Source organism: Thamnophis elegans, chromosome 8, assembly GCF_009769535.1.
Source record: "Thamnophis elegans isolate rThaEle1 chromosome 8, rThaEle1.pri, whole genome shotgun sequence".
Taxonomy (NCBI): domain Eukaryota; kingdom Metazoa; phylum Chordata; class Lepidosauria; order Squamata; family Colubridae; genus Thamnophis; species Thamnophis elegans.
In genome coordinates, this window is record NC_045548.1 from 66,817,131 (window position 1) to 66,842,613 (window position 25,483).

The following is a 25,483-nucleotide window of genomic DNA, read 5'->3' on the forward strand; positions in this document are numbered from 1 at the left end:
AGTATTTTATCCCGAGGCTACAGCATCAGGCTTAAGGTAGCTCTGTGAATCCTCTCATCCATTTGGTACGTTATATCTGTTCCAGAGAATGCTTTTAATAGGTGGATTGTGAACAATTAATTAAGTCATTTTTTTGACTCCGAGGGACCCAGTTTTTCTCCATGACAATCTGACCATAACCTAATTTTCAAGTAGTGCACTTATAGAAAGTAATTGTCAGGCTTGCAATTATATTCCTTTTAGAATTTTGGCCTGCCACACTTTCTCTTATTTCATTATGCTGTTTCTTTAGTATAGTTGATGGGAGGGGGGAATAGACAGGAGTAGGATTGTGGAATGTATTGTTGTCATTCTTTACCAGAAGCCAAGGTCATCTTTTGTCTCCGCACTTTTACACCTGACCAGAAGTAGCTGGGTGGAGAGAAGAAGAAGATTGGACCATGTGATGGATCATGGGTGTGGGGACAAGGATCATGAACTTTTAACTGGGTGGAATTCTGATGTAATTTCCAGAATTGGGATTAACACAGATGTGCTAAGATGTCTGCTTTATTAAATTGAAACTTTAAGGATCGTTTTGCCTTGGACTCTGATTTAATTCTACATGATACTTGGAACGCTGACAGTAAGATTTGTACCTCAGTGTTGAACTGTGAGGTCCGTGGTGCTCTCTGAGCTTGGTGGTGTTCTTGCAGACGTTTCATTACCCAACTAAGCAACATCATCAGCGCTAGCAATGCACTCATTGCCACTATAGCCAAATCCTTCTGCTTTGCTGTGAAACGGAGATTTTTCAAATTTGTGGGGGCAGTTGCATATTTGGGTCAACAAAATAGTCCCTAATGAATCAGTGGTTCACTTAACAGTGATTTTGCTTAACAATCAAAGTGGTTGCTTAATGACCACTGCAAAAGTGTACGTAAAATCGGTTTGGTCACATAGGTGACTCACTTTACAACAACTTACGAGCATAATGGGCAGGATCCATTATGGTCATACCTTGAGGACTACCTGTAAAAATTTTAATTGAGCAGAGAGCTGGTTAAGGCCACAGAATAAAAGCAGTATGCTTTAATTAAAGGAATAAGATTTCTTTACAGGCAGTTCTCGCCTTACAACAGTTCACTTAGTGACTGAAAAAAGTGACTTGTGACCGTTTCCCACACTTATGAACATCACAGCATCCCCCTGGTCACGTGATTTATATTCAGTTATTTGACAACTGACTCACATTTATGACAGTTGCAGTGTCCCTGGGTAACGTCATCCCTATTTGCGACCTCCTGCCAAGGTTGAAGCAAGATTCACTTAACAACCGTGTTATTAATTTAACAACTGCAGTGATTCACTTAAAACGTGTGGCAAGGAAAGTCGTAAAATGGGCAAAACTCACTTCACTAATTTCTCACTTAACCACATACATTCTGGGCTGAATTGTGGTTGTTAAGTTGAGGGCTACCTGTGCTTTGAATCTTGCTGGATTATATCACTAATTTTTTTCTTCAAAGCATTCTGACTGTTTTTCTTCAACTTCAACGTCCTGGCTTGTCCCTGAGCTTGAATTTGCAGTGAGCACCACCATATTGTTGCACAAGCATGCCTTATGAAATGGCAAGCCAACAGATCGTTTTTTCTTGATTAACACGAAGGCTTACATTTTAAAAGCAGAGGGTTAAATCCCTCATATAAAACAGCGTTGTTCTGACCGAGGCTTCCCAAGAGCATGAAGCAAACTCCTGGTCACGACAAAAAACCCTTTTATTAATTTACTGTGAATTCTGCTCAATCGCATCCAGCAAAGTCTTTCAAGGGAGGATTTACAGTCACAGACCTTTTCTGGCTTGGAGAGCTGCCAGGCTGATATCTGCAGAACTTGGCAAGGAGTCTCAGAGAGTCACAAACCAATTAAGCGAACTAATTGCCTCCTGCAAACTCCACTCCCCTTTCGCTCCTCTTTTATTTCTTCCGGGAGGGGCCTTTCATCATCCACTTGTGGCCTTACTCCTAAGTTGACCCCTGTTGTTCCCTTCATCTGGCAACTCTGCGCATGCGCACACTGGGAACAGGCTCCAGCTATTCATGGATTTATTCAATTCAATTTGTATGCCGCCCTATCCCCGAGAGACTCAGTTCTTCTGTCTCATTGATGTCTGACTCTGAAGGCAGTTAATAGCTGGCATACGGCTCTGGCCCCCTCTCTGCCTCCGACACAGAGCCCTCATCAGAGCCTTCCCCAGACTCCAGGACTGGCCCATGTTCCTCCCCAACCTTCTCACTGTCTGAATCTGCTGCCAGCTCCACTGGCTCCTGGCAGGACACAATAAGCATAGTCTGGAGATCCAAATGTACCAAAATGATTTAGTTCACTTTCAGATCCATAAAAGAAAGCTACAGGGAAGATGGTCACGGATGGCTTTCTATGACCAGAGAAACAAGAAATTCAGTAATAGGTGTAAAGTGCAACAGTATAAATAGGTATACGCATGCGTGAGAATGGGAATGGCCGCCGAGTTTCAACGCTCCGGCTATTGAGAAATAATAGCGATAGATTCCAGGCGACTAGGACCCCGAACATGACAACGGAGGGGTCCTTGCAAGAGATCAACATTCGGGCTTCCCGGGGAGGTAATTATTTGAGGAGGGGGCTGCCTTCGGGTGGCCCCTGGACGGTATTACCTCCCTCGGTGATTTTTTCGAACAGCTGGGCGGCGGCGGTGGCGGCGTTGCGCGAGCGGCGGCGGCTTCGGCCCCGCTGCCTTAGGAGGCTGCCCCGCTACCCTGGGAGGCTTGATTTGTGCCCTGAACAGAGGGTAGGGAACTGTATGGAAGTGCCTGTTTGGACTGGAGGACTGGCTCTCTACCCCCACCGCAACTTTGTTGCTCTGTACTGCGGCCCTGCTGATTGCTTCCTTTCCCCCTGGCACGGCATCCTTTTTGTGTTTTGCCGTTGCTTCCACTGGGCTCTGCAACGTTTTATTTATCATCTATCCACCTGGACTGTGATCCCAGGATTTCAACGACAGGCTCTTTGTTGTGTTGGGTATCATCTGTTGCTGCTGCTGCCTCAGGAGGGCCACGTTAGGCAAAATCGTCCACCGGACCATTCTGTATTGGACGCCATTGCTCCGGAAAGGCAGCGTATGTGGACCTCAGACTCCCCCCAGTGGCCATTACTGGCACTTCCTCCATCCTTTGGCTGGTCTCATCATTTTTACCATCTTTATCATCTTTACCGCCTCTTTAATTACCATCTACCCACCCCTCCTATAATTACATCTACAATTACATCTGTTGGGCTTCTTCACGTACGAACAAATTGTACCCATCTGGTTAATATTGCCCCTCGTCGTCCCAGGGAAACCATCTCAACTACCCAGACTCTGCCTTCACTGACATTATTGACAAACCGGACTTTAACATCTTTGACGATTTCTTTTAATCGCCTGGACTTTTGGGACCTTCCCAACTACGTAAGAAGGGAAGAAATGCTACCTCCCCTTCTATATATATTCTTTTATAAGATCTACGCACGCTGCGCAAATTTTTAAATGGTATGGTGAGTGCATGTGACTGTATGTGTGAACTGGATGATCCCACTTTTATTATTCCATGATTGTTGTATTTTTTATGTGTTTTTAATTATTACGTGGGGATTGCTTGAGTGTATAAATGAGTGTGCTTGATTCGGAGGACCTGCCGGGAATTGCGGGAGCTATGGGGGTGGTTGAGGGGACTAAAGACACGGGAGAGGGTCGGGGTATTGCGGTCGTAACAGGGAGGGGCAGATACGGCGGGGACTTTAGGGCAGGCCAATACCGGGGAAGGAGGGTTCGCTACATCACAGAGATCCCTCCTTCCGGCCCTAGGAGTCCCACTCCAAGACCAGATGGCGCAAGTAGTCAGGACCCTGGTCTCAGGCTGTTGTCGCTAAATGCCAGGTCTGTTGTACATAAAGCACCTCTCGTCCGGGACTTAATTTTAGACGAGAGGGCAGACCTGGCATGTATTACTGAGACCTGGCTGGGCCCAGAGGGAGGAGTCCCCCTTGTAGAACTGTGCCCAGAAGGATTTCAGGTGCTACATCAGCCGAGAGCCCAGGGAAGGGGTGGGGGTGTGGCCGTTGTTATCCGGGAGTCGTTAGTTCCTCGTAGGGTCCCTGCTCCGGAGATTGTCGGGTGTGAGTCCTTGCTGTTAAAGTTGGACCTCAAGGGTCAAGTGGGTTTGCTGCTAACGTACCTGCCTCCCAACAGCGTTGCAGCAGCCCTCCCCTCGCTCCTCGAGTCGGTAGCCGAGCTGGCAATTGAGTTCCCTAGGTTGATGGTCCTGGGGGACTTTAATTTGCCGTCGCTCGGTGAAAACTCTGATGGGGCGCAGGAGTTCATGGCTTCCATGACAGCCATGGGCTTGGCTCAAGTAATCCGAGGCCCAACCCATTCAGCGGGACACATGCTTGACCTCGTATTTCTCTCGGAGCAGTGGATGTGTGACCTTGGTCTGAGGGGGAGTGACATCATACCCCTGTCGTGGTCAGACCATTGCCTACTGAGGCTCGACTTCCGGAGGCCAAACCCCCACTGTAGGGAGGAGGAACCGACCAGGTGGTTCCGCCCCAGGCGTCTTATGGAGCCAGCAAGGTTCCAGACAGAGCTTGGGGTTATTCCTGACACTTTCGCCCACAGTCCGGCAGAGACTCTGGCTGCTGCGTGGCACCTGGCAGCGTCAGAGGCCCTCGACCGGATTGCGCCACTGCGGCCCCTCCGAGGCGGCGGATCCCGGAGACCCCCTTGGTTCACCGAGGAGCTCCGGGAGATGAAGCGCCGGAGGAGATGCCTAGAGCACCGTTGGAGGTCCGATAAGTCCGCATCGAACCGAGCAATGGTAACCACCTGCACCAGGGAATATACTAGGGCACTTAGGGCAGCTAAAAGATCACACATAGCCTCCCTGGTCGCATCCGCTGAGTCCCGTCCAGCCGCCCTGTTTAGGATAACCCGCTCCCTACTGAACAAAAGGGAGACGGGGGAACCCTTGCAGGGCAGAGCTGAAGAATATGCCCAATTCTTAGCGGACAAAATTGCTCGGTTTCGGACGGACTTGGACTCCACACCTGCAGTTCCAGCCGAGGCACAGGGGGACCAAGTAGAACAGCTCTGGGTTGAGTTTCAGGAGGTTACCCCCGGGGATGTGGACAAGGCCATGAGAGCTGTGAGTTCCTCCACCTGTGTCCTGGATCCGTGTCCCTCATGGCTGGTTTCTAACTGCAGTGAGGTGACACGAGGCTGGATCCAGGCGGTTGTAACCGCCTCCCTTCGGGAGGGGAACTTCCCCGCCGCACTGAAAGCGGCGGTGGTGAGACCCCTCCTGAAGAAACCATCCTTGGATCCAGCTGTCCTTAACAACTATCGCCCGGTCTCCAACCTCCCCTTTCTGGGGAAGGTTGTTGAGAAGGTGGTGGCCTTCCAGCTCCAACGGTCCTTGGAGGAAGCAGACTATCTAGACCCCTTCCAGTCAGGCTTCAGACCCGGTTACAGCACGGAAACCGCTTTGGTCGCATTGATGGATGATCTTTGGAGAGCCAGAGATGAAGGACATCCCTCCATCCTGGTCCTCCTTGACCTCTCAGCGGCTTTCGATACCATCGACCATGGTATCCTTCTGCGACGACTGCGGGAGGTGGGAGTGGGGGGCACCGTGTTACGGTGGTTCTCCTCCTACCTCTCGGACAGGTCGCAGTCGGTGTTAGTGGGAGGGCAGAGATCGTCCCCAAGGCCCCTAAAATATGGGGTGCCGCAGGGTTCGGTCTTATCCCCCCTACTATTTAACATCTACATGAAACCGCTGGGAGAGATCATCCGTAGGCACGGGATCAGATACCATCAATATGCGGACGATACTCAATTGTATCTGTCCGCCCCGTGCCAAATCAATGAAGCGGTTGACGTGATGGACCGGGGGCTTGAAGCTGTCATGGACTGGATGAGGATTAACAAGCTTGTGCTCAACCCGGAAAAGACCGAGTGGCTGTTGTGTTTTCCTCCCAAAGATTTGGCCAATAATCCAACACTCAGGCTGGGGGGTCAAATTTTACACCCCTCAGAGAGGGTCCGCAACTTGGGAGTCCTCCTGGATCCACAGCTGTCATTCGACCATCATATAGCGGCTGTGACCAGGGGGGCATTCGCCCAGGTACGCCTGGTGCGCCAGTTGCGACCCTACCTGAACCGGGAGGCCCTCACAACAGTCACTCGGGCCCTTGTGACCTCTAGGCTGGAATACTGCAACGTGCTCTACATGGGGCTGCCCTTGAGGAGCATCCGGCGACTTCAGCTAGTACAGAACGCAGCCGCGCGAGTGATTGCGGGTGCACCCCGATTCACCCGCATTACACCTATCCTCCGCGAGTTGCGCTGGCTACCTGTCGATCTCCGGATGCGCTTCAAGGTGCTATTGATCACCCATAAAGCCCTACATGGCAGTGGATCTGGATACTTGAGAGACCGCCTTCTGCCAATTACCTCCCTACGACCTATAAGATCCCATAGATTAGGCCTCCTCCGCATTCCATCGGCCAGCCAGTGTCGGCTGGCAACCACAAGGAGGAGGGCCTTCTCAGCAGTAGCCCCGACCCTTTGGAACGAGCTCCCCGTGGAGATTCGTACCCTCTCCACCGTCCAGGCCTTCCGCACTGCCTTGAAGAACTGGCTCGCCCGTCAGGCCTGGGGATAAGGATTTCTACCCCGCCCGAATGTTGTATGCATGTTGCTCATTATTTTATTATGTGTCGTTGTCTCAATGTTGTATTTCCCCTTTCCCTGGTTTCTGTGAGCCGCCCTGAGTCCCCTCAGGGAAAAGGGCGGCCTACAAATGCAAATAAAACCTCTATAAAAAACCTCTATAGGTATAAATTTCATTCCACACAAGGAAAAGCCTGATGATACAATTTGTACAAATCTCTTTGGAGGTTTTTAAGAAGAGGATGGAATGTCACCTCTGATAAATAGTCTAATGCAGCATTTCCAACCTTGGGAACTTTAAGAGATGTGGACTTTAAATCCCAGAATTCCCCAGCCAGCTGGGAGTTGAAGTCCACACCTCTTAAAGTTCCCACGGTTGAGAACCACTGGTTTAGTGGGTTGTCCTGTACGTTACAGAGGGTTAGATTAGGTGATCTTTGAGGTTCAATTCTACAATTCTCTATACGATCAAGGCAGGGTGTGATCCTATATCTTTAGCCATCATTTGGGATACCTGTGAAGAGAGCATCTGATTTATATCTTCGTGCGTAAAGGGCTTTTATACTGATATTGATGGGACCTCAGTACGAAATCTACTAGGCATTAAAGAATTAAGAGCAATCTTCTCTTGTGTCCTGCTTTCCCCATTCTTAAGATTAAACGGCTTTTCCTTTCCAGGAATTGTACAGACATGGGGGGGGGGGGGAAGATTAGGAAAGGAGTTACTGTAAAAAAATAATAATCAGATACTATAAATAAGGATTAATTGGCAATGGGAGAATTCTGGCTGAAGATATATACATAACTCTTTCAAGCACAGAAGAAATAACTGTAAAAGAGGAGGAGATGTAGGCCAGGAAATAGATTTATTGTACTCAATAATAATATTTCCCATCACCATTCATTTTGATGTAGAATCCTGTCTAGATTGCTGCATTGTTGTGGAAAGGAAGGGAAAAAGGAAGGGAAGAGAAGAGAAGGGAAAAGATAAGAGAAGGGAAAGGACAAGAGAAGAGAAGAAAAGAAAGGGGAAGAGGAGAGAGAAGGGAAGGGAAAAGATAAGAGAAGGGAAAGGACAAGAGAAGAGAAGAAAAGAAAGGGGAAGAGGAGAGAGAAGGGAAGGGAAAAGACAAAAGAAGGGAAGAGAGAAGGGAAGAGGGAAAGGAAGAGGGAAGGGGAGAGAAGACAAGAGAAAAGAGTTAGGGACGGGAAAAGAGAAGGGAAGGGAAAAGGGACGGGAAGGGAGAAGAAGAGAGAAGGGAAGGAAAAAGAGAAGAGAAGGGAGAAGGGAGAAGACAAGGGAAGGGAAGAGAAGAGAAGAGAAAAGGAGAGAGAAAAGAGAAGGGAAGAGCAAGAAGGGAGAGGAAGGGAGAAAAGACAAGGGAAGGGAGAGAAGAGAAAAGAGAAGGGAAGGGAAGAGAAAAGAGAAAGGAACAGAAAATAAGGGAGGGGAAGGGAAAAGAGGAGAAGAGACAAGAGAAGGGAAGACAAGAGAGGAAAGAAGAGAATTTCATATAGAAATCACATTTAAAATGTAAGTTAAGAGTTAATAGCACAGTAATATTTGACACGACTACAGTTGGGAGAGAATATTGCTAAGGAAAGTGGTTGTTAAGTAAGCCATGATCAATTTTATGACCTTTTTCACCATGGTTGTTAAGCAAACCACGGCAGTTGTTAAAGTGATTCACTTGATCGTTAAGTGAATCCAGCTTGCTCTTTGGCTTCGCTTATCAGAAGCCAGCTGGGAAGGTGGTTAAATGGTGAACACATAACACAGGGCTGGCAAACATATGAATTTTGATCATGTCACCATAGAGATGCCGGCGTGGTCATAAGTGTGAGGACTGGTTGTAAATCACTTTCCCAATGCCACTGCAGCTTCAAACGATTACTAAATGAACGGTTGAACATCAAGGACTATCTGTAACTACAACACAGGCAAGTTAGGAACTGTGGGATGGCTGTTGTAGGCTTTTGTTTGTGGTGTTTAGAGAGTCTTTCTTGGCTTAATTAGCTTTAAAATCTTTGTTATCGGATGTTTAGCACACCAAATCAATAGCAGACAGTTCCTTCTAGGTGCACGACCCCAGAGTATTGCGTTTCAGTCGGATGAGTCACATCAAGCCCAGAGAAAGCTGCATTTAGCTGATTTAACTGTTGCCATTCTAGCAATTGAGTCCAAATTTTCATAAGCCCCTCAATATGCCTGGGCAAGGTCCTCACAGCTGCTTAAGGCAAACACAAATCATATGCAATCCAAGGCAAGACAGACTGGATTTCCCTCTCCTGCATACAGAGAGTCCTCAACTTACAACATTCATTTGTATAGGTGGTACCTTGCTCAATAGTAGTGACTGTGAGAGGGACCTTGGAGTCCTAGTGGACAACCATTTAAATATGAGCCAGCAGTGTGCAGCAGCTGCCAAAAAAGTCAACACAGTTCTAGGCTAAAGAAGCAGAGGGATAGAATCAAGATCCCATGAAGTGTTAATACCACTTTATAAGGCCTTGGTAAGGCCACACTTGGAATACTGCATTCAGTTTTGGTCACCACGATGTAGAAAAGATGTGGAGACTCTAGAAAGAGTGCAGAGAAGAGCAACAAAGATGATTAGGGGACTGGAGACTAAAACATATGAAGAACGGTTGCAGGAACTGGGTATGTCTAGATTAATGAAAAGAAGGACTAGGGGAGACATGATAGCAGTCTTCCAACTTCTCAGGTTTTGCCACAAAGAAGAGGGAGTCAAAATATTCTCCAAGGCACCTGAGGGCAGAACAAGAAGCAATGGGTGGAAACTAATCCAGGAGAGAAGCAACTTAGAACTGAGGAGAAATTTCCTGACAGAACAATTAATCAGTGGAACAGCTTGCCTCCAGAAGTTGTGAATGCCCCAACACTGGAAGTCTTTAAGAAGATGTTGGATAGCCATTTGTCTGAAATGGTATAGGGTTTCCTGCCTAGGCAGTGGGTTGCACTAGAAGATGTTCAAGGTCCCTTCCAACTCTATTGTATTGTATTGTATTGTGTTGTATTGTATTTAGACCACAGGTGGGGGGAACTATGGCCTTTGATGACCTGTGGACTTCAACTCCCAGAATTCCTGAGCCAGTTGGGCCATAATTCCCCACCCCTGGTTTAGACCTTCAAAGTAACTTACAACCAATCTTCGCTGTGACCAAACACAGCATCCTCTCAGTCACTTGATCCATATCTGGATGTTTGGCAACCGGCGTGTATTCACAAGAATTGCAACTTCCAGGGGTCATTTGAATAGAATAGAGTAACAGAGTTGGAAGGGACCTTGGAGGTCTTCTAGTCCAACCCCCTGCTTAGGCAGGAAACCCTGGCCTATGCCATTTCAGACAAATGGTTATCCAATCTCTCCTTAAAAACCTCAAGTGTTGGAGCATTCACAACTTCGGGAGGCAAGTTATTCCACTGATTGTTCTGTCAGGAAATGTCTTAGTTCTTGGTTGCTTCTCTCCTTGATTAGTTTCCATTCATTGCTTCTTGTTCTACCCTCAGGTGCTTCGGAGAATAGCTTGACTCCCTCTTCTTTGTGACAGCGCCTGGGATATTGGAACACTGCTATCACGTCTTCCCTAGTCCTTCTTTTAATTCCTGCAACTGTTCTTCATATGTTTTAGCCTTCAGTCCCCTAATCATCTTTGTTGCTCTTCTCTGAACTCTTTCCAGAGTCTCAACATCTTTTTTACATCATGGTGACCAAAATTGGATGCAGTATTCCAAGTGTGGCCTTACCAAGGCATTATAAAGTGGTATTAACACTTTACACTGATCACCATTTGCGATCGTCTGTCTTCCAACAAGCAAAGTCAATAGGGAAAGCTTGATTTTCTAATGACCGTGTTATTCACTTAACAACTGGCAGAGATCCGCTTAACAACCACGGAAAGAGAAAGTTGTAAAATCAGGTATGACGCACTTAAAAACCGCATTGCTTAGCAATGGAATTGCTGGTCCCAACTATGTCGTTAACACAAGTACTACCTGTTATTAAAGGGTTAGTTTAAGAGGGGAAGAGAAAAAGTTAAGAGATAACTAAATTCTCTTTCTCCAGCATCCTGGCACTGAATGCATTTGTGATGACTGTCTTTATGATTTATCAGATATATTTTAGGTGCACTGAGAGCTTCTGAACCAAAGACAAATTCCTTGTGTGTCCAATCACAGTTGGCCAATAAAGTCTATTCTATTCTATTCTACTAGTTCACCTCCACACAGGTTAACTCACAAGGTCTGACCCAGAACTTAAACCATGTTACATTTATTTTGGCCTTGTATGTCTCTCAACCCTAAAAGTAATTAAAATTATGCACCTCAAAAACTAGGTCAGGGATAGCAGTCTGGCTTTGACTAATAGCATCAAGCTGCGAGATCAGGGGAAAAAGAAATCTATATTTAACTCAAGTTCTCACATCTCCAAGTTGAACAGCCAAGCTTCACGTGGGAGAACATTGGCAGATTCCAGAAATCCTGAAGTTCCAAGATATTTGGGGAAAAATCTCTTATGAATTCACACAAAAGGAATGTCGAGAGGGAGAAAAAAGCAACTTGAGATGAAGAGGGGATGAAATGAGAGAAATCAGGAGATGCACTGGAGAACAAAAGCTATCTCATCCCAGTGACCCTGGTCCCTTCCTTTTCAATAGCAATGATGGCTAAATCAAACATTTTAGCGCAGATTTCCACTTGGGTGACATAACACACACACACACACACACACACACACACACACACACAAAGATTGATGATATCCAGGAAAGCATGGAATAGAAATGGATAGGCAAATACTACAGATGTCTTGCTGATTCAGAAACTGTATTTCATAAAAAAACACCCCAAAAAACCAAAATCTCCAAGCCTTTATAGAGAGGAAAAATATTTGGAGGGATAAGGAGATCTAAAGATTTTGTGTTCTGCATGTTCCTGTCCATATCAAATAAATTTAGATTATTTATTTAATATATAGCCTCCCTTCATGTATAAACTCCAGGTGGTTTCCGTGTTCCCAGAGGTAATCATATGGAAAAGTGTTCAACTTTGTTTTTCCATTTCTTATTTATATGTAAATGTCCTGGAAATCTGTCAAATACTGTGAATAAAAATTCAGATGGATCACATAAAAAAAAAATCCAGGCTGGCATTGCATAACATGCTTATTGTAGTGTTCATATTGCAGTACAAATAATATGCACACTGTAGTAACTAGAACAGTGTTTCTCAACCTTGGCAATTTTGAGACGTGTGGACTTCAACTCCCAGCATTCCTCAGCCAACCTTCTGTTCGCTGGGGAATTCTGGGAATTGAAGTCAATGCATCTGAAAGCTGCAAGGTGGAAACCAACTGAACTAGACATTTAGCCAAAATCAACAGGACTACTCCTTTACTTGTGCAGTACTCTATTCAACCCTTTTTCCCCCCAGTGAAGTCAATTGACAGCTTCACAACCGTAGAATGTGCACCTCCAATTTATTTCATTTATTTGACTGTGATTAATAAACTCGTGTCAAATACCTCAGCAACAGAAATCCACACTGGAGAGAAAAAATAAAATCTGCTTAAAAAGTAGAGACAGAAATAAAACACACATTCACATTTGCAGTATACACAAAGTGTGGCAATTGAGATAAAATATAAAGTCTGCCCACATTTGGTGGTTTGTGGTTCAAGCCTCTGTGGCGTTTTTCTATTTTAACCAGAGTATCTTTTTTTGTCCATCTACATCTCAATTGTTATCCAAAGCTAACGTAGATAAGAAGTTCCTCATTTTTAAGCTTGAGATTCAATCCCATAAATCAGGGGTGTCAAACTCAAGGCCCCGGGGCCACATCTGGCCCACGGGGTGTTTAGATCTGGCTTGTGGGGCCGTCCTGGAAATAACAAAGAACCTGACCGTGATGCCTCTGGCAGAGAAAATGGAGCTCATGAGGGTTGCACATGGCCCTCCCGACCGCCATTTTCGCTGGCAGAGAATTGCGGAGGCCGTTCCAGCCAAAAATGGAGCTTGCGAGGGCTGTGAGCTCAATTTTCGCTGGCAGAGGGTTGCAGGAGACACAAATGGAACTCGGGAGCCCGTTTTTCCTGGCAGAGCACTTGGGCCACCACAGGCGCCGTCGACCCAAGTGATGTTGAGCTCACCATGCCCCCCTAGGCTCCCCCACCCCGCGAGGTTAAACACAATCAAGTTTGACATTCCTGCTATACGTGAAAAAACCCTATCTCTGATAAGCATTAGATTAGCGGTTTAGTAATATATAGAAACTAGACATAGAGCGAGCTTTTGACTTACCACCACAATCCAGCCCAAATTTTTGTTGCTAAGCAAGACGGAAATTGAGTTTTATCCCCTTTTACCACTTTTCTTTTCACTGTTGTTAAGTGAATCACTGCAGTTGTTAAGTCAGTAACACAATTGTTAAGTGAGTCTGGCTTCCCCACTGACTTTGCTTGTCAGAAGGTCGCAGATAAGATTATTGTTATGCAACCGTCATAAATACGTGCCAGGCATCTGAATTTCGATCCTGTGACCATGGAGGGGGGGGGGATGGGATGCTGCAAAGGTTGTAAGTGTGAAAAACGGTTGTGTCACTTTTTTCATTGCCTTTGTAACTTCAAATGGTCACTAAATGAATGGTTGTGAGTTGAAGACTACTTGTACATGTAAATTCATCTCCTGTCAAAATGCTCAAACTTCGGAATAAGGCAACTGCAAAAGTTCCAGACTAGCAACACAATTTTATTTGTAAACATTTATGTTACATGTTCCAATAAGTTAACTGAATTCCAGTATTTGTACATTTCACTGTATATGGTCAAAATTGGGTTAAGAAGAAAGAAACTGGATTGCTTCATTGGTTGTTACTGTCCCGTGTTTTAAGACCTTCTAAAATACAAGCAGCATTAAAAACAGTGAGGAAATGCAAAGAAAAGTAACAGGATTATCGAAAGGAACAATTTAGATGATTAGGTAGCTGAGAGAAGGGGGGGGGGGTGTATAAAAAAAAAAAGAACCACAGAAATAAAACACATTCTGGAGAAACTCACAGAGCAAGTCCAATAAAAATATTGTTTCTGGATGCCCCGTTTACTCTAAATTCAAAAAGCAGATTACATCTTAATAATGAAGCACAAAGACAAACCATGAAATGTTATGGCCTAAAATATGACTAACTTGATTCTGGACGAGTAAAAGCTGCTGAGAAAAAAAAACCAGATTAAAAAAAAATTAATGGATTCCACAGATGTTAAAATTTTGCCTTTGTTCACAGTATATTTAAATCACCATTCAACCCCCCCGCCCTAAAATATAGAATAAGCACATATTTAAAAAAACACACACACAAAATGACAAATTAAGGCTCTGCTTTGTATATCTCTGTTTTCTGTTATAGAAGGTGGTGTTTGTCAGTGAAGCAAAGACCTGGCTTAGAATAACCCATCCAGGACCCCATTCTGCACCTCCTTCATATCTAGTTTAAATGTTACCTTTCTGGATTCTCATGCCTTGCATAACTGCATCCAAAAAGATACCTGGCCTACCAGTAGTTTTATGGAAGCTATAAGGTTAGTTATAGGACTTTAAAAATATAATAATTAGGGAATGCATTATCTGACATCCTGAATCAAGAAGAGATGGGAGTCCATCTCTTGAATAGCTCTGAAATTTGAGGATTTTCTGCTGAATTTCTAGGTACTGAATTTCCATCCTACATTTAAGAAAAACAAGAAGACTACGGGGCTGTCATTCCTGTCCCACCTCCGAGAAATTTCTAACATGTGGGAAATCCACTAGGTTGTCAATATACAAACATATATACAGGGCGTGGGAAAACGCCAGAATTTTGTCATAGCGTGGGGAGTGTGTGTTGGGGGAAACTGAATCTTCTACACCTTAAAAGAGAATTGTTGGTAGTTCAGGGTTGAAATGAAGGGTCCTTGGTGATCTCTGAGCTTGCTGGTTTTCTTGCAGACGTTTCATTACCCAACTGGGTAACAGCATCAGTTACCTGGTTTGGATAATGAAACATCTGTAAGAAAACAAACAGGCTTAGAGAGGACCCCTCATTTCTACACATTGTAACTGTATATTGAAACCGAAATCAGCTGTCTTTTAGGGTGGCATATAGGGTTCACAGGAGCCCTGAAGGGGGGCAATTCAGAGCGGGCAAGTCACTAGGGATGGTTCAGTGGTGGGTTCCGGATCCCGTTGCAACCGGTACACTGCAACGGGGCCGGGCGCCCACCATGTGCATGCACGCATGCGTACCAACTGCCCATGACGCTCCAGTTGTTCGGCGGAGCAGCGCGCAGGTGCTGTATATTCCGTGTGCATGCGCAAATGGCCCGGTTTGGTCAAATACAGGTAAGGAGAGTGGACGGGCGAGTGGGCCCTCCAGAGCAGCGTACCCGAATGGTACCTGGTGCTCCCAGCAGGCACTGCTACGCCCGTACCGGGGCGTACCGGTCGTAACCCACAACTGGGATGGTTGTAATCGAATCTGGAAGGAACCCAGAAGATATCTTCATTATCTCCATGAGAGAGCCTTCAGCCTGAAGATTTCAACATCATAAGCTGATGTTTATGCCCAGAAATGGGGCCTGCTTCCTAAATAATTTGGCTTCCCAACATAACTGGCCAATAACTGGCTTCTGAACTATAATCAATCTTCATATTTACCCTCTTCCTATTTGTTTCCTTCTCGGTTGCAAGGTTCTTAAGTAACAGCTGTGGCATTTGAAGTACTGTCATGGTGGGTGATAAATTACATTTTTAGGTGAAGTTGCGTGTTAACTATAATCTTAAAGGTCCATCCTAATATAAAGAGGGAAAGGAAGGTATAAAATGCTGACAAATGATAGAAAGGTTGATAAAAATAGGGCTCTTTATACAAATTTTGTCTGTGCTTGCTCTTCAGAAGAATAGAATCAGAATTGGTGGATAGAAATGGAAGGGGATTATGTGGTGTGTTTGTGTGTGTGTGCGAGGGAGGGAGGGAAGGAAAGAAAATGAAACAATATCCAATGACCTAAGTTCTAATTTTTAAAATATGGACAGCAAATCCTTGAAAAAAAACAAAAAACATTTCCTGCTATATCCTCCTGGAATGTCAAATAAGTGCTCTCTAAATTCTTGGTCCCTCCAACATTTTCACCATTCGAGCCAGCTGATTTGCATTAAAAAGAAACAAAGAAAAAAATCCAGTTAAAGAAACCAGCAAGGCTTCCTGCAAAGTCCTGGGATCGTTCAACTTTTAGGCCACAATGATTTTAGGAAACAATTCCAATTCCTAACTTCTTACAGCTGCGTTTTTAAGACTCGGCAACTGCCGAGATCATCCTGAAGCGAGCAGAACTGCATTTACAGAATGTGTTACCGATCCTACCGAACTAATTATTAAACAACACTGTGCACGTTTTCATCTTGCCCTTCTAGGAAGGGAACACTGATATATTCTAGAAAGACTCCAGTACGAATCATTTCCATTAACGTTTTAAATAGCGAACAAAGCACCTCAACTGTAGTGGCCATTCACTAAAACGCCCCTCTCCATCTATTCCTCTGAAACGAGCGAAAGCCGTAGAGAAAGGCAACCTGTACGACAATTTGTTCGGAAGCATTAGGAAATTCCCTGGAGGGTTTATCCTCAAAGCTTCCCCATTCTAAACCGGACTTACCTTTTTAATACCTTGCTTATAATCCGAGTATCTCCCTTTATCTGCCTATTCCTACATGGTAGGTAAATGTTTTCTTGAGGCTGGCCTTTTCCTTGAGTCTCGGTTACCCCTGAACAGAATTGACTGAAAACTTTCCTATGACGCCTTTGAAAACACAGAACACCGTTGGTATGTTTGCAAAGGTTTTGTGGACCATGTCCACAGTCAAAAAAAGCTTGTTGTCACCTATGTTCATCAAGTCAGATCTTTTCACCTAAACCCCCCCCCCCCCCCCCCAAGCTGCCCGAAGAAATGTGCTTGGAAACCCAAGGGAACAGAATCAAATTTTCCAGGTTCAGCTTTTGGGATGCTTGTTGGCGCTTTCCAAAGACAAATTCCACACAGGACATTGAATTCGCACTAAAGGAGGACTTATAGATTGAAATCCATTACATGTAAAACTTTTGCATAGCTAACTCTACAATGACGTGCCCGTGGGGCGAGCAGATTTTTTTAGTTAGAAAGGAGAATATTAATCAAATCTCTTAATGCATTGGCAGATGTTTACAAAATTTCAGATTAAAACCCAGTACAAAATAGCATCAATGTTTCGGTGCCAAAATCTTCCTACCGTTGTTTTTAATCAGGTAGTTAAATTAGACTAGATTGGCAACAGTCCCTCGTACTGCTAGTCCTCAAGAGCGTTGCCAGAACCACCGACACAGACATGGAGCATTATTTGAGTATAATTTGTGCCTTTCTAACATCAAAAACTGTTTTAGCTGTTTAGGTATTATTGTAATACAAAAGAACCAGGCAAATTTAAGGTCAGCATTACTAATATATATATACTAATATATAAAATTGCTATTATCCCTTGCGACAGCGTAGAAATTCAATCAATGATCAGAAAGCTTCGGAAGGGGACGGTCTGTTAAAAAATAATAATGAAAGATCGATTGTCTTGAGATAAAGAGACAGGCCAACAATGAACCAAAGCTTTTTCGTTATGGCAGAACATGCAAGAAACTGGGAGACCGAATGCCTCTTCTTCCTCCTCCCCCTCCCCCCATTGAAATGTAACATCGCACGCTTTATTAACACCTTCACTGCAGGGGAACGTGTTGTGACGGCATCACAAGTTTCAGAAGGTTGGCACTGTGAGTTGAATGCAGTTGGTTACCAGGAGTCCAAAGGCAAGTTGTGAAGGCTGCACTACTTTACGTGTTCTGGGGGCATGGCTGCAATTAGGACCGAGGAAGGAGAACGTCCACTCCATTCCGATAACACACCATCCTTAAACATGAGGTTCTTGGCAGGCAGCGGGACCCCAGCGTCGGCAGAGGTTAGAGGAGAAAGTAAACTTGACGCAGAAGAAGAAAAACTGGCCTCTGAAAGCAACTCCATGGTTGAAATATTTTCCTAAATGAGAAGAAAGGGGTTCAATAGGATTCTAGTTTTGACTACAGGTGGTCCTCATCTTACAACCATTCACTTGATGACTGTTGTATGCAGGAGTGGGATTCAAAATTTTTAGCAACCGGTTCTCTGCTTGGTTGCTGGGTGGGCGTGGCCATGGTGGGTGTGGCTTACTCGGCCTCCTGCACCATGGCGAGAGTGGTGGTTTCCGCCCTCCCCTGGGCTCCGGAGGCCCTCCAGAGGCCCATTTTCAGAGTTCTGGAAGACCCGTTTTTTGCCCCCCCCAGAGCCTCCGTGCGGGCCCTGCACTTACCTAGCATCCAAAATGGGCCGCGTGGAGACTCCTGGGATGGGCAGGGAGGGGTGGGCCCGTCCTTGCAACTACTGGCTTGGCGAACCAGATGAAAAATTAGCATCTGGTTTGCCCGAACCAATCCGAACTGGCTGAATCCCACCCCTGGTTGTATGCCGTATGCTTCCCCCTCTGTAGAGAGGGGGCTGTTCAACTTTAATATAGATGGCCTCTTTGACAGAGGGGGAGACATCATCTGTCTCCAGTCTAAAACACAGCCCTTTCAGCAGTTCCAAGAAGGCTCCACACCCACTTGCAGCACTCAGGTAACCCTGAGGGCACAGATAAACCTCCAGGTGGCCTTAACAATTCTCTAAAAGAATGCAAATGACCAGCTGTCTGCAAGCAGCATCAATCATTCCATTCCCCACCCTCCAGTCAGAGCTAAAGAAGCTTCTTGGATGAGAAGCAAAACACCTTTAAAGAAAAACAAGAAAAGTCCAGTTGCCTCTTGAAAAACATGACCTTTGGGACAACCTGGATGACTAGGAATCTCGAGTCAAAAGATCATGAGATACATGCTCCCATTTTGACTCCTGACAAAGACTCTCCATCAGCCCAGATGCAAATCCTGACAGAAATGTGTGAACTGCCCAGAGTGGCTGGGAGTTGATCGGCATGTAAATAAATAAATGAATATTGTTCTTAGTGCATTTACCTGGAATGAATGAACAAAACTAAGGACCTGCAGGGAAAGTTTTCTGCTGGAATGTAACAGTTTTTGAAGGCTGCCAAAAGACAACAGAAAAAGCGACAAGAGTCATGGGCCGTATCTGATAACTGTGAACATTTTATTTTTCGCTTTCTTTTTTCTTCGGCATCATCCAACCAAAGCCTCACCTGTCTCTGCTGCATAATCCATGGCTGGCGATCTTTCGACAGACTTTTCGGTTGAGGTCCGAGCTGAACAGTGGGATTCCGAAGCTCAGTTCCAAGGGAACCCACTCCGGTTCTGTGGTAGGGACTGAAAAGATACCAAGGAAGGGCAAAATGGAAGGGACTTCAGCTGCCAATTTTTATGACTTTTTAAACACCTCTGTGAATTTAGGAACCTTCAAAAATTACATTGTTAGTAATAGCAACAGCACTTAGACTTCTATACCGCTTTACAGCCGTCTCTAAACAGTTTTACAGAGTCAGCCTATTGCCCCCAACAATTTGGGTCCTCATTTTACCCACCTCAGAAGGATGGAAGGCTGACTCAGCCTTGAGCCTGGTGGGATTTGAACTGCCATTCGCAGGCAGTCAGCAGAAGTAGCCTAACCACTGCGCCACTGAGGCTAATGAATGACGACTGCACAACAACAGTAATAACAATAATAATGCAATGATGATCTCTTCCTCTTGTACAAGTAGTCCTTGACTTACGACAGTTCACTTAGTGGCCATTCAAAGTTACACTGAAAAAGGGACATGACCATTTTTCAGACTTATGACCGTTGCAGCATCCCATGGTCACGTGATTTACATTTGGATGCTTGACAACCGATTCATATTTAACGACGGTTGCAATGTTCCTGGGAGACATGGGATCCCCTTTTGAGAAACCTCTGACAAACAAAGTCAAGGGGGAAACCAGATTCACTTAACAATTGGGTTACTAATTTAACAACTGTAGTGATTCACTTAACAAATGTGGCGAGAGAAGTCGTAAAATGGGGCAAAACTCGCTTGACAAATTTCTCGCTGAGCCACATAAAAATGTTGGGCTCAATTGTGGTCGTAAATCGAGGACTACCTGTACCTTCAAGAGGTTGAACTGCTTAGGCCAAGCAATAAACTCCACTCAAATGAACAGTGGAAAAACAGCAGTCATGACCCTTGTCTATTTTTCTTCTGGTTGATGGTTCATCCATAACCATCAGTCCAACCATTTGGGCAACTGAGCAAATCTGAAAAGGAACGCATTTTCTGATTATTTCCCCAAAACCAGCATCTGGGAATCACCCTTCAAAGCAGATTTATAATTCACTCTCTGCATTCAGAAAATTCATCATAGACAATAAAAATAATTTATCCTCTGCATTTTTTTGTTAGGGAGGTAGTCCTCGGCTTACGACCACAATCGAGCCCAACATTTTTGTGGCTAACTGAGACATTTGTTAATTGGGTTTTGACCCATTCAACAACCTTTCTTGCCAGTGTTATTAAATGAATCACTGCGGTTGTTAAATTAGTAGCAAGGTTGTTAAGTGAATCAGCTATCCCGTTGATTTCGCTTGTAAGGAGGTCGCAAAAGGGGATCACAAGACCCTGGGATGCTGCAACCGTCATAAGTATGAGTCAGTTGCCAGGTGTCTCAATTTTGATCACATGATCATGGGGATGCTGCAAAAGTCGTAAGTGTTGGAGGGAAGATGGAAAGTTGGAGGGGGGCGAAAGAAAGGGTGTATGGAGGGTCGAAGAGGTACATTGGGTTTCTATTTTGGGGGGTATTGTTGACAAGAGGAATGGCTGTGTTTATTGTTTAAGGTTATATGGCCCCGGTTATGCACAGTATATATGTGACTGTATGAAATGAAAATGGAAAATAAAAACACATTTACAACCAAAAGTCGTAAGTGTGAAAAACAATCCTGGTGACTTTGAATGGTCACTAAAAGAACTGTTGTAAGTCGAGGACTAACTGTTCAATGTAGCCCTTCCTCCTTCTGCCAGTTGTTCTACCACAAAGCCCAACCAATCTACGACTGGAACTTCTGCTTCTTGTTATAGGTCGGGGTCCCCAATTCCTGGTCCGGCAACGGCCTGCGGCATGCAAGCAACCACGTTGTGCAAACAAGCGAAGTCCCATCTGTGGGATGCAGGCAACATGCAAAACCACACCCTCTTTGTGGTCCATGGAAAAACCTCTCTCCACGGAACTGGTCCCTGGTGCCCCAGAAGTTGAGGGCCACTGTTATGAGTTACCCAGAGATTGCAGAGAACATCATGGACTACAGTGTAATGCAGGGGTCCACAAACCTGGCAAGTTTAAGACTAGTGGACTTCAACTCCCAGAATTCTGGGAGTTGAAGTCCACAAGTCTTAAAGTTGCCAAGTTTGAAGACCTCTGGTGTCATGCCATTTAAGGTTCTCCGTGTCCTAATAATACAATCTTCTCCATTTCCATGAGGTTACCTTCTGGGCCTTGTTTAGCAGCAGGATCTACGTAAGGCTCTTCAATGACCATTTCAAAGGACTCTGTGCTTCCGTTTACATCTGAGCCCAGGGCAAGCTCTGGCTCACCTGAAGAGGAAAATCAATACTTAAAATTATACGCATATACCTTGTTTCCCCGAAAATGGGCAACCAACAACTGAAAGATGCTGTGATTGACCGCTTAGCATGGAGAGCACTTGCCTATAAAGTTGGCAAGAGTTGGACACGATTGAATGGTTAAAACAGGGGTGTCAAACTCAAGGCCGGTGAGCCACACCCAGCCTGTGGGGTGCTTAGATCTGGCTCGTAAGGACAGTCCTGGAAACCTCTGCCAGCGAAAACAGAGCTTGGGAGGGTGGTGCCCAGCCCTCCTGGACTTCGTTTTTGCCCGTGCTGGCCCCTCTGGGCTCTGTTTTCACTGGCAGAGGGCTGCAGGAGGCCATAGAGTTGTCCATGCCCACCCTGGCCACACACACCCCAGCCACACCCCTCTCCTGCCCCTCCCCCCCCAAGTCAAACACAACCCTGATGCAACCTTCATTGAAATTGAGTTTGACACCCCTGGGTTAAAAACAACAACATACAGATGAACTGCATTTGCTTTACCTAAAGGTTATACCTGGATGTAAGGTTCTAGAATATGTTTCTTAGCTGCATACATCTTAACGAATGCAGAAGAATCTTGCAACCATTCTGATATCTTTCTACCACTTGCAAGAATGCACACAGATTCAAATAAAAACAACAACAACCCTACTAGTTTGACAACCCAGGACCAGAGGTGGCATTCAGCCAGTTCTGACAGGTTCTGGAGAACCAGTAGCGGAAATTCTGAGTAAATAGGCTGGCCCACCCCCACTGCCTCCCAGCTGATCTTTAAAAAAAAAAAATATTTTAAAACAAACATAAAAACCATCCTCCAGTTACATACAGCCTGGCTGATAAGGAGTCGAGCTCTGTAGCTCAATGGTTAACACATCTGCCTAAGAGGCAATAGAGCACAGGTTCGATTCCCAGCAAGGGTATGGCTAGCTGATGAGAGCTAAATAGCTTGAAATAGATCTATACTAGTCTCCCTTTATTTATTTATCAGCACAAATATAACATATATATATATATATATATATATATATATATATATATATATATATATATATATATATATATATATATATATATATATATATATATATATATATATATTTAAAGTCACAACCCCTGGTATGCCCAAATATGGGAGGAAGGTCACACTTCCACTCTCTGTCTTCGGCTCGTCACAAGAGACCATCCAGACAGTTACCCAGTTCGATTCCCAACATGGGTATGGCTAGCTGATGAGAGCTAAATAGCTTGAAATAGATCTATACTAGTCTCCCTTTATTTATTTATCAGCATAAATATAACACACACACACATATATATATATATTTCATTATTATCTTTGTTAATAATTTATTTGACTGTAACTATTATTACTTCATTTTATGCGTAATATTCTAACTAAATTTAAATTAATTTTTATTATAGCATTTCATTACATCATCCTGTATCCATCCAATAGTAGTGCAATCTTATATCTCTTGCCATTTGTAGTATTTGTGTTCTAATTGCTTTCTTGGTAAATCTTATATAGACTTCTCTTGGCAACTTGTTTTCACTGCATATCTTTTAAGACTCGAAACCCCTCGTCTTCCATCCCTTCCTTCCATCAACTTCCCTCTGGTTATCACCGGTGCTTCTGCCAGAATTTCTATCATTACTTCTACCAAATTTCCTCCCTTTTCTTCTTCTATATTCTGGAATCTGAGATAAAATTCTGATCTGCCGCTCTCCCATTCCAATATTCCACTCTGTCTTTTTCAACCACGCTCAATCTGCTGTCAATATCTCCAATTTTCTTATCTCTTTGTTCATCTTTTTCTTCAATTTTTTGAAATCTGTGCTTGTATTTCATCATCGTTTGGTGAATATTCTCAATTTTTTCATCTATTTTTACTGTTTTTTGTTCAATACCCTCCATTCTCTTTTCAATGATCTCTGTTCTTATATTTTTTGAATTTCTTGCATATCATCTGCAATGTCACTTCCTTTTCTTTTTCGTGCTGCGACATCATCTATATTGATCCTTTCTTCCAGATAGTAAACACTGCCACTATATAGAATCCAGGCTTTTTTATTAAGTTCCAAACAAGTTCACTGCAATCTTCTCTCTTTCAAGTCAAGCTTTCTTTTCACTCCAGTCCAGCTCCTCAGAGGAGCACCTCTATAAACAATCTGTGCTCATCCCGCTATCATTTTCAATAAACAAGCTCAGAGACCTTGAAATGTAGATCAAATGCTCAAAGGAAGAAAATAAAAACAATATTTCCAAGCCTCCAAGTCTCTAAATGTTACTTCTTTTCCTCTACTTTTACTCCCCTCTTTATATTCCAAATTTAGGGGAAAAAAGAAAAATTCTTAAAAGGAAAATGCAATACAGCGTTGAACAAAGAAAAAGAAAAAAAGTCTTAGTCAATAAGTATTATTTAAAAAAGGAGAAATAGAAGAAGAAAACTAGTCCAGTTTAAACAATAAGAAGCATTTGTAAAAATTCCATCAATAAAAAGATTAAAGAAAAGTAACACACTAAGTTGATTCAGGCTTAATCTTGCCCCTTAATCTCTTCTGTCTTCAATTTTAACTTTATTTTTGATCTTTTTGGGTGTTCTCTTCTCTAATAATAAAATTTATCTCACCAATTCGACACACTTTCTCTCCCGCTTTCCTTCCGTTCTGGAGCTGTCCCAACTTTCAGCAGCTTTAATGGCTGCTTCTCTGTCGCCGGAAAAAAGGACTTCTCCTGGATCTACCAGGGACTTTGCGATGTCCCTGGGATCAGCAGGGTGTGCCCTTTTCTATCACTGTCTCTATGGGGCCGTTTAGGTCCAAACGGACCGTCCAGCGGCAGAGATATCCATAGCAATCTTGGAGCTTCAAGATCGCACGTTGTATCGTTGCTACATCAGCCCCGCTTCCCCCCCAGCTGATCTTCTTTTATTGTCCTGAATGGGAGAATGGAGCTGGAAAGCAGGTTAGTGGGGTGGGGAGGGAATGGGGATTTTGCAGTAACCTTTCCCTGCCATGTCCACCAAGCCATGCCATGTCCACAGAACCGGTGGGCGTGACATGGCTTAAAACGTTTTAAATCCCACCACTGCCAGGACCAACCTTTTTCCTCAGACGCATCGCTCAGCTTCCTCTTCACGGGGTGACTGAAAGGGTTCAACATAGTGATGTAGCCGCAGAAGTGCTGCAGGTCCATCTTTTCCCTCAACATCTTCATTGCTTTATGGACACCCATGTTGAGACGGGAAAAATCTAGACATAACCCCACCCGAAAAGAGTATATTAAATAAATGTATTAAATTAAACCACCGCCGATAACAGGAAAAATATAAAGAAGATTTGGAGAATTACTGAATGTTGATATAATGTCCAAGTTTGGGATTTGATGTGCTCATAGTGTATTTTCACATTTGAGATTTCCGTTTTTGTTTTTTTCAGTTTACAGTGTTTTCATAGGGAAAGAAAATGTGCAGTCAAAACTTTTAATAATTAAAAAAACCCGATTACTGATGGTGAGCAGACTTTCTTCTCAGGATACAAGACTTTGCAGGAGTCTTTAGACTTGAAGTCTAAGGCTGCTTCTTAGAAACATGAAGCGGGAAGTGACAAGAACAAAATTCTGTCTTGATTTAATGACGTATGAACTATTAATAAATAAATAAATCCACCATACCTCCTTGCTGTTCTGCTTCATCAAGTGGAAATGGAATATGGATTGTTTCTCCCATGCCATGTATGCCGTGTCCCTAAATGCCAAGATAAAGAGGTACAGTAAGGTAAAAAATTGGCAGCCTTCTGACAACTTTCGGTTCTGAGTTCTCCACCCCTCTGCGATTTTGGAATATTGGTAAGAGTTGTTGGGTTCAGAGAGTCCAGGGACAACTCTCTCTGGGCCCATAAATTTCCCAAGGACCCTGGGCCTGTCACTCTGCCTCTCAGCGCTATTTTACAAAGTGGTGTCAGGTTCTGAAGGGTTAATGAAACCAGCCAAAAACAGAAACGGTTTGTAAATGAAGTTTGTATTCTTCCTTCGGCACGAACTGACC

At 44.2% G+C, this 25,483-nt stretch overlaps 1 protein-coding gene across 2 annotated transcripts in view; it reads right to left on the minus strand.

The window, feature by feature from the left end:
* Positions 1 to 15,457: 15,457 nt before the first annotated feature.
* Positions 15,458 to 25,483, minus strand: part of FAM91A1 (family with sequence similarity 91 member A1) — a 43,477-nt gene continuing 33,451 nt past the window's right edge. The window contains exons 19-24 of one of the 2 annotated variants that reach the window (XM_032222565.1): positions 25,111 to 25,183; positions 24,540 to 24,689; positions 21,312 to 21,419; positions 19,032 to 19,155; positions 18,850 to 18,919; positions 15,458 to 17,842 (exon numbers count right to left, since the gene is read on the minus strand). In XM_032222565.1, coding sequence (XP_032078456.1) covers positions 17,636 to 17,842; positions 18,850 to 18,919; positions 19,032 to 19,155; positions 21,312 to 21,419; positions 24,540 to 24,689; positions 25,111 to 25,183 — 732 coding nt within the window. In that variant the 3' untranslated portion in view covers positions 15,458 to 17,635. The remainder of the gene's footprint in view (positions 17,843 to 18,849; positions 18,920 to 19,031; positions 19,156 to 21,311; positions 21,420 to 24,539; positions 24,690 to 25,110; positions 25,184 to 25,483) is intronic. The other variant, XM_032222566.1, reaches the window with a different exon arrangement.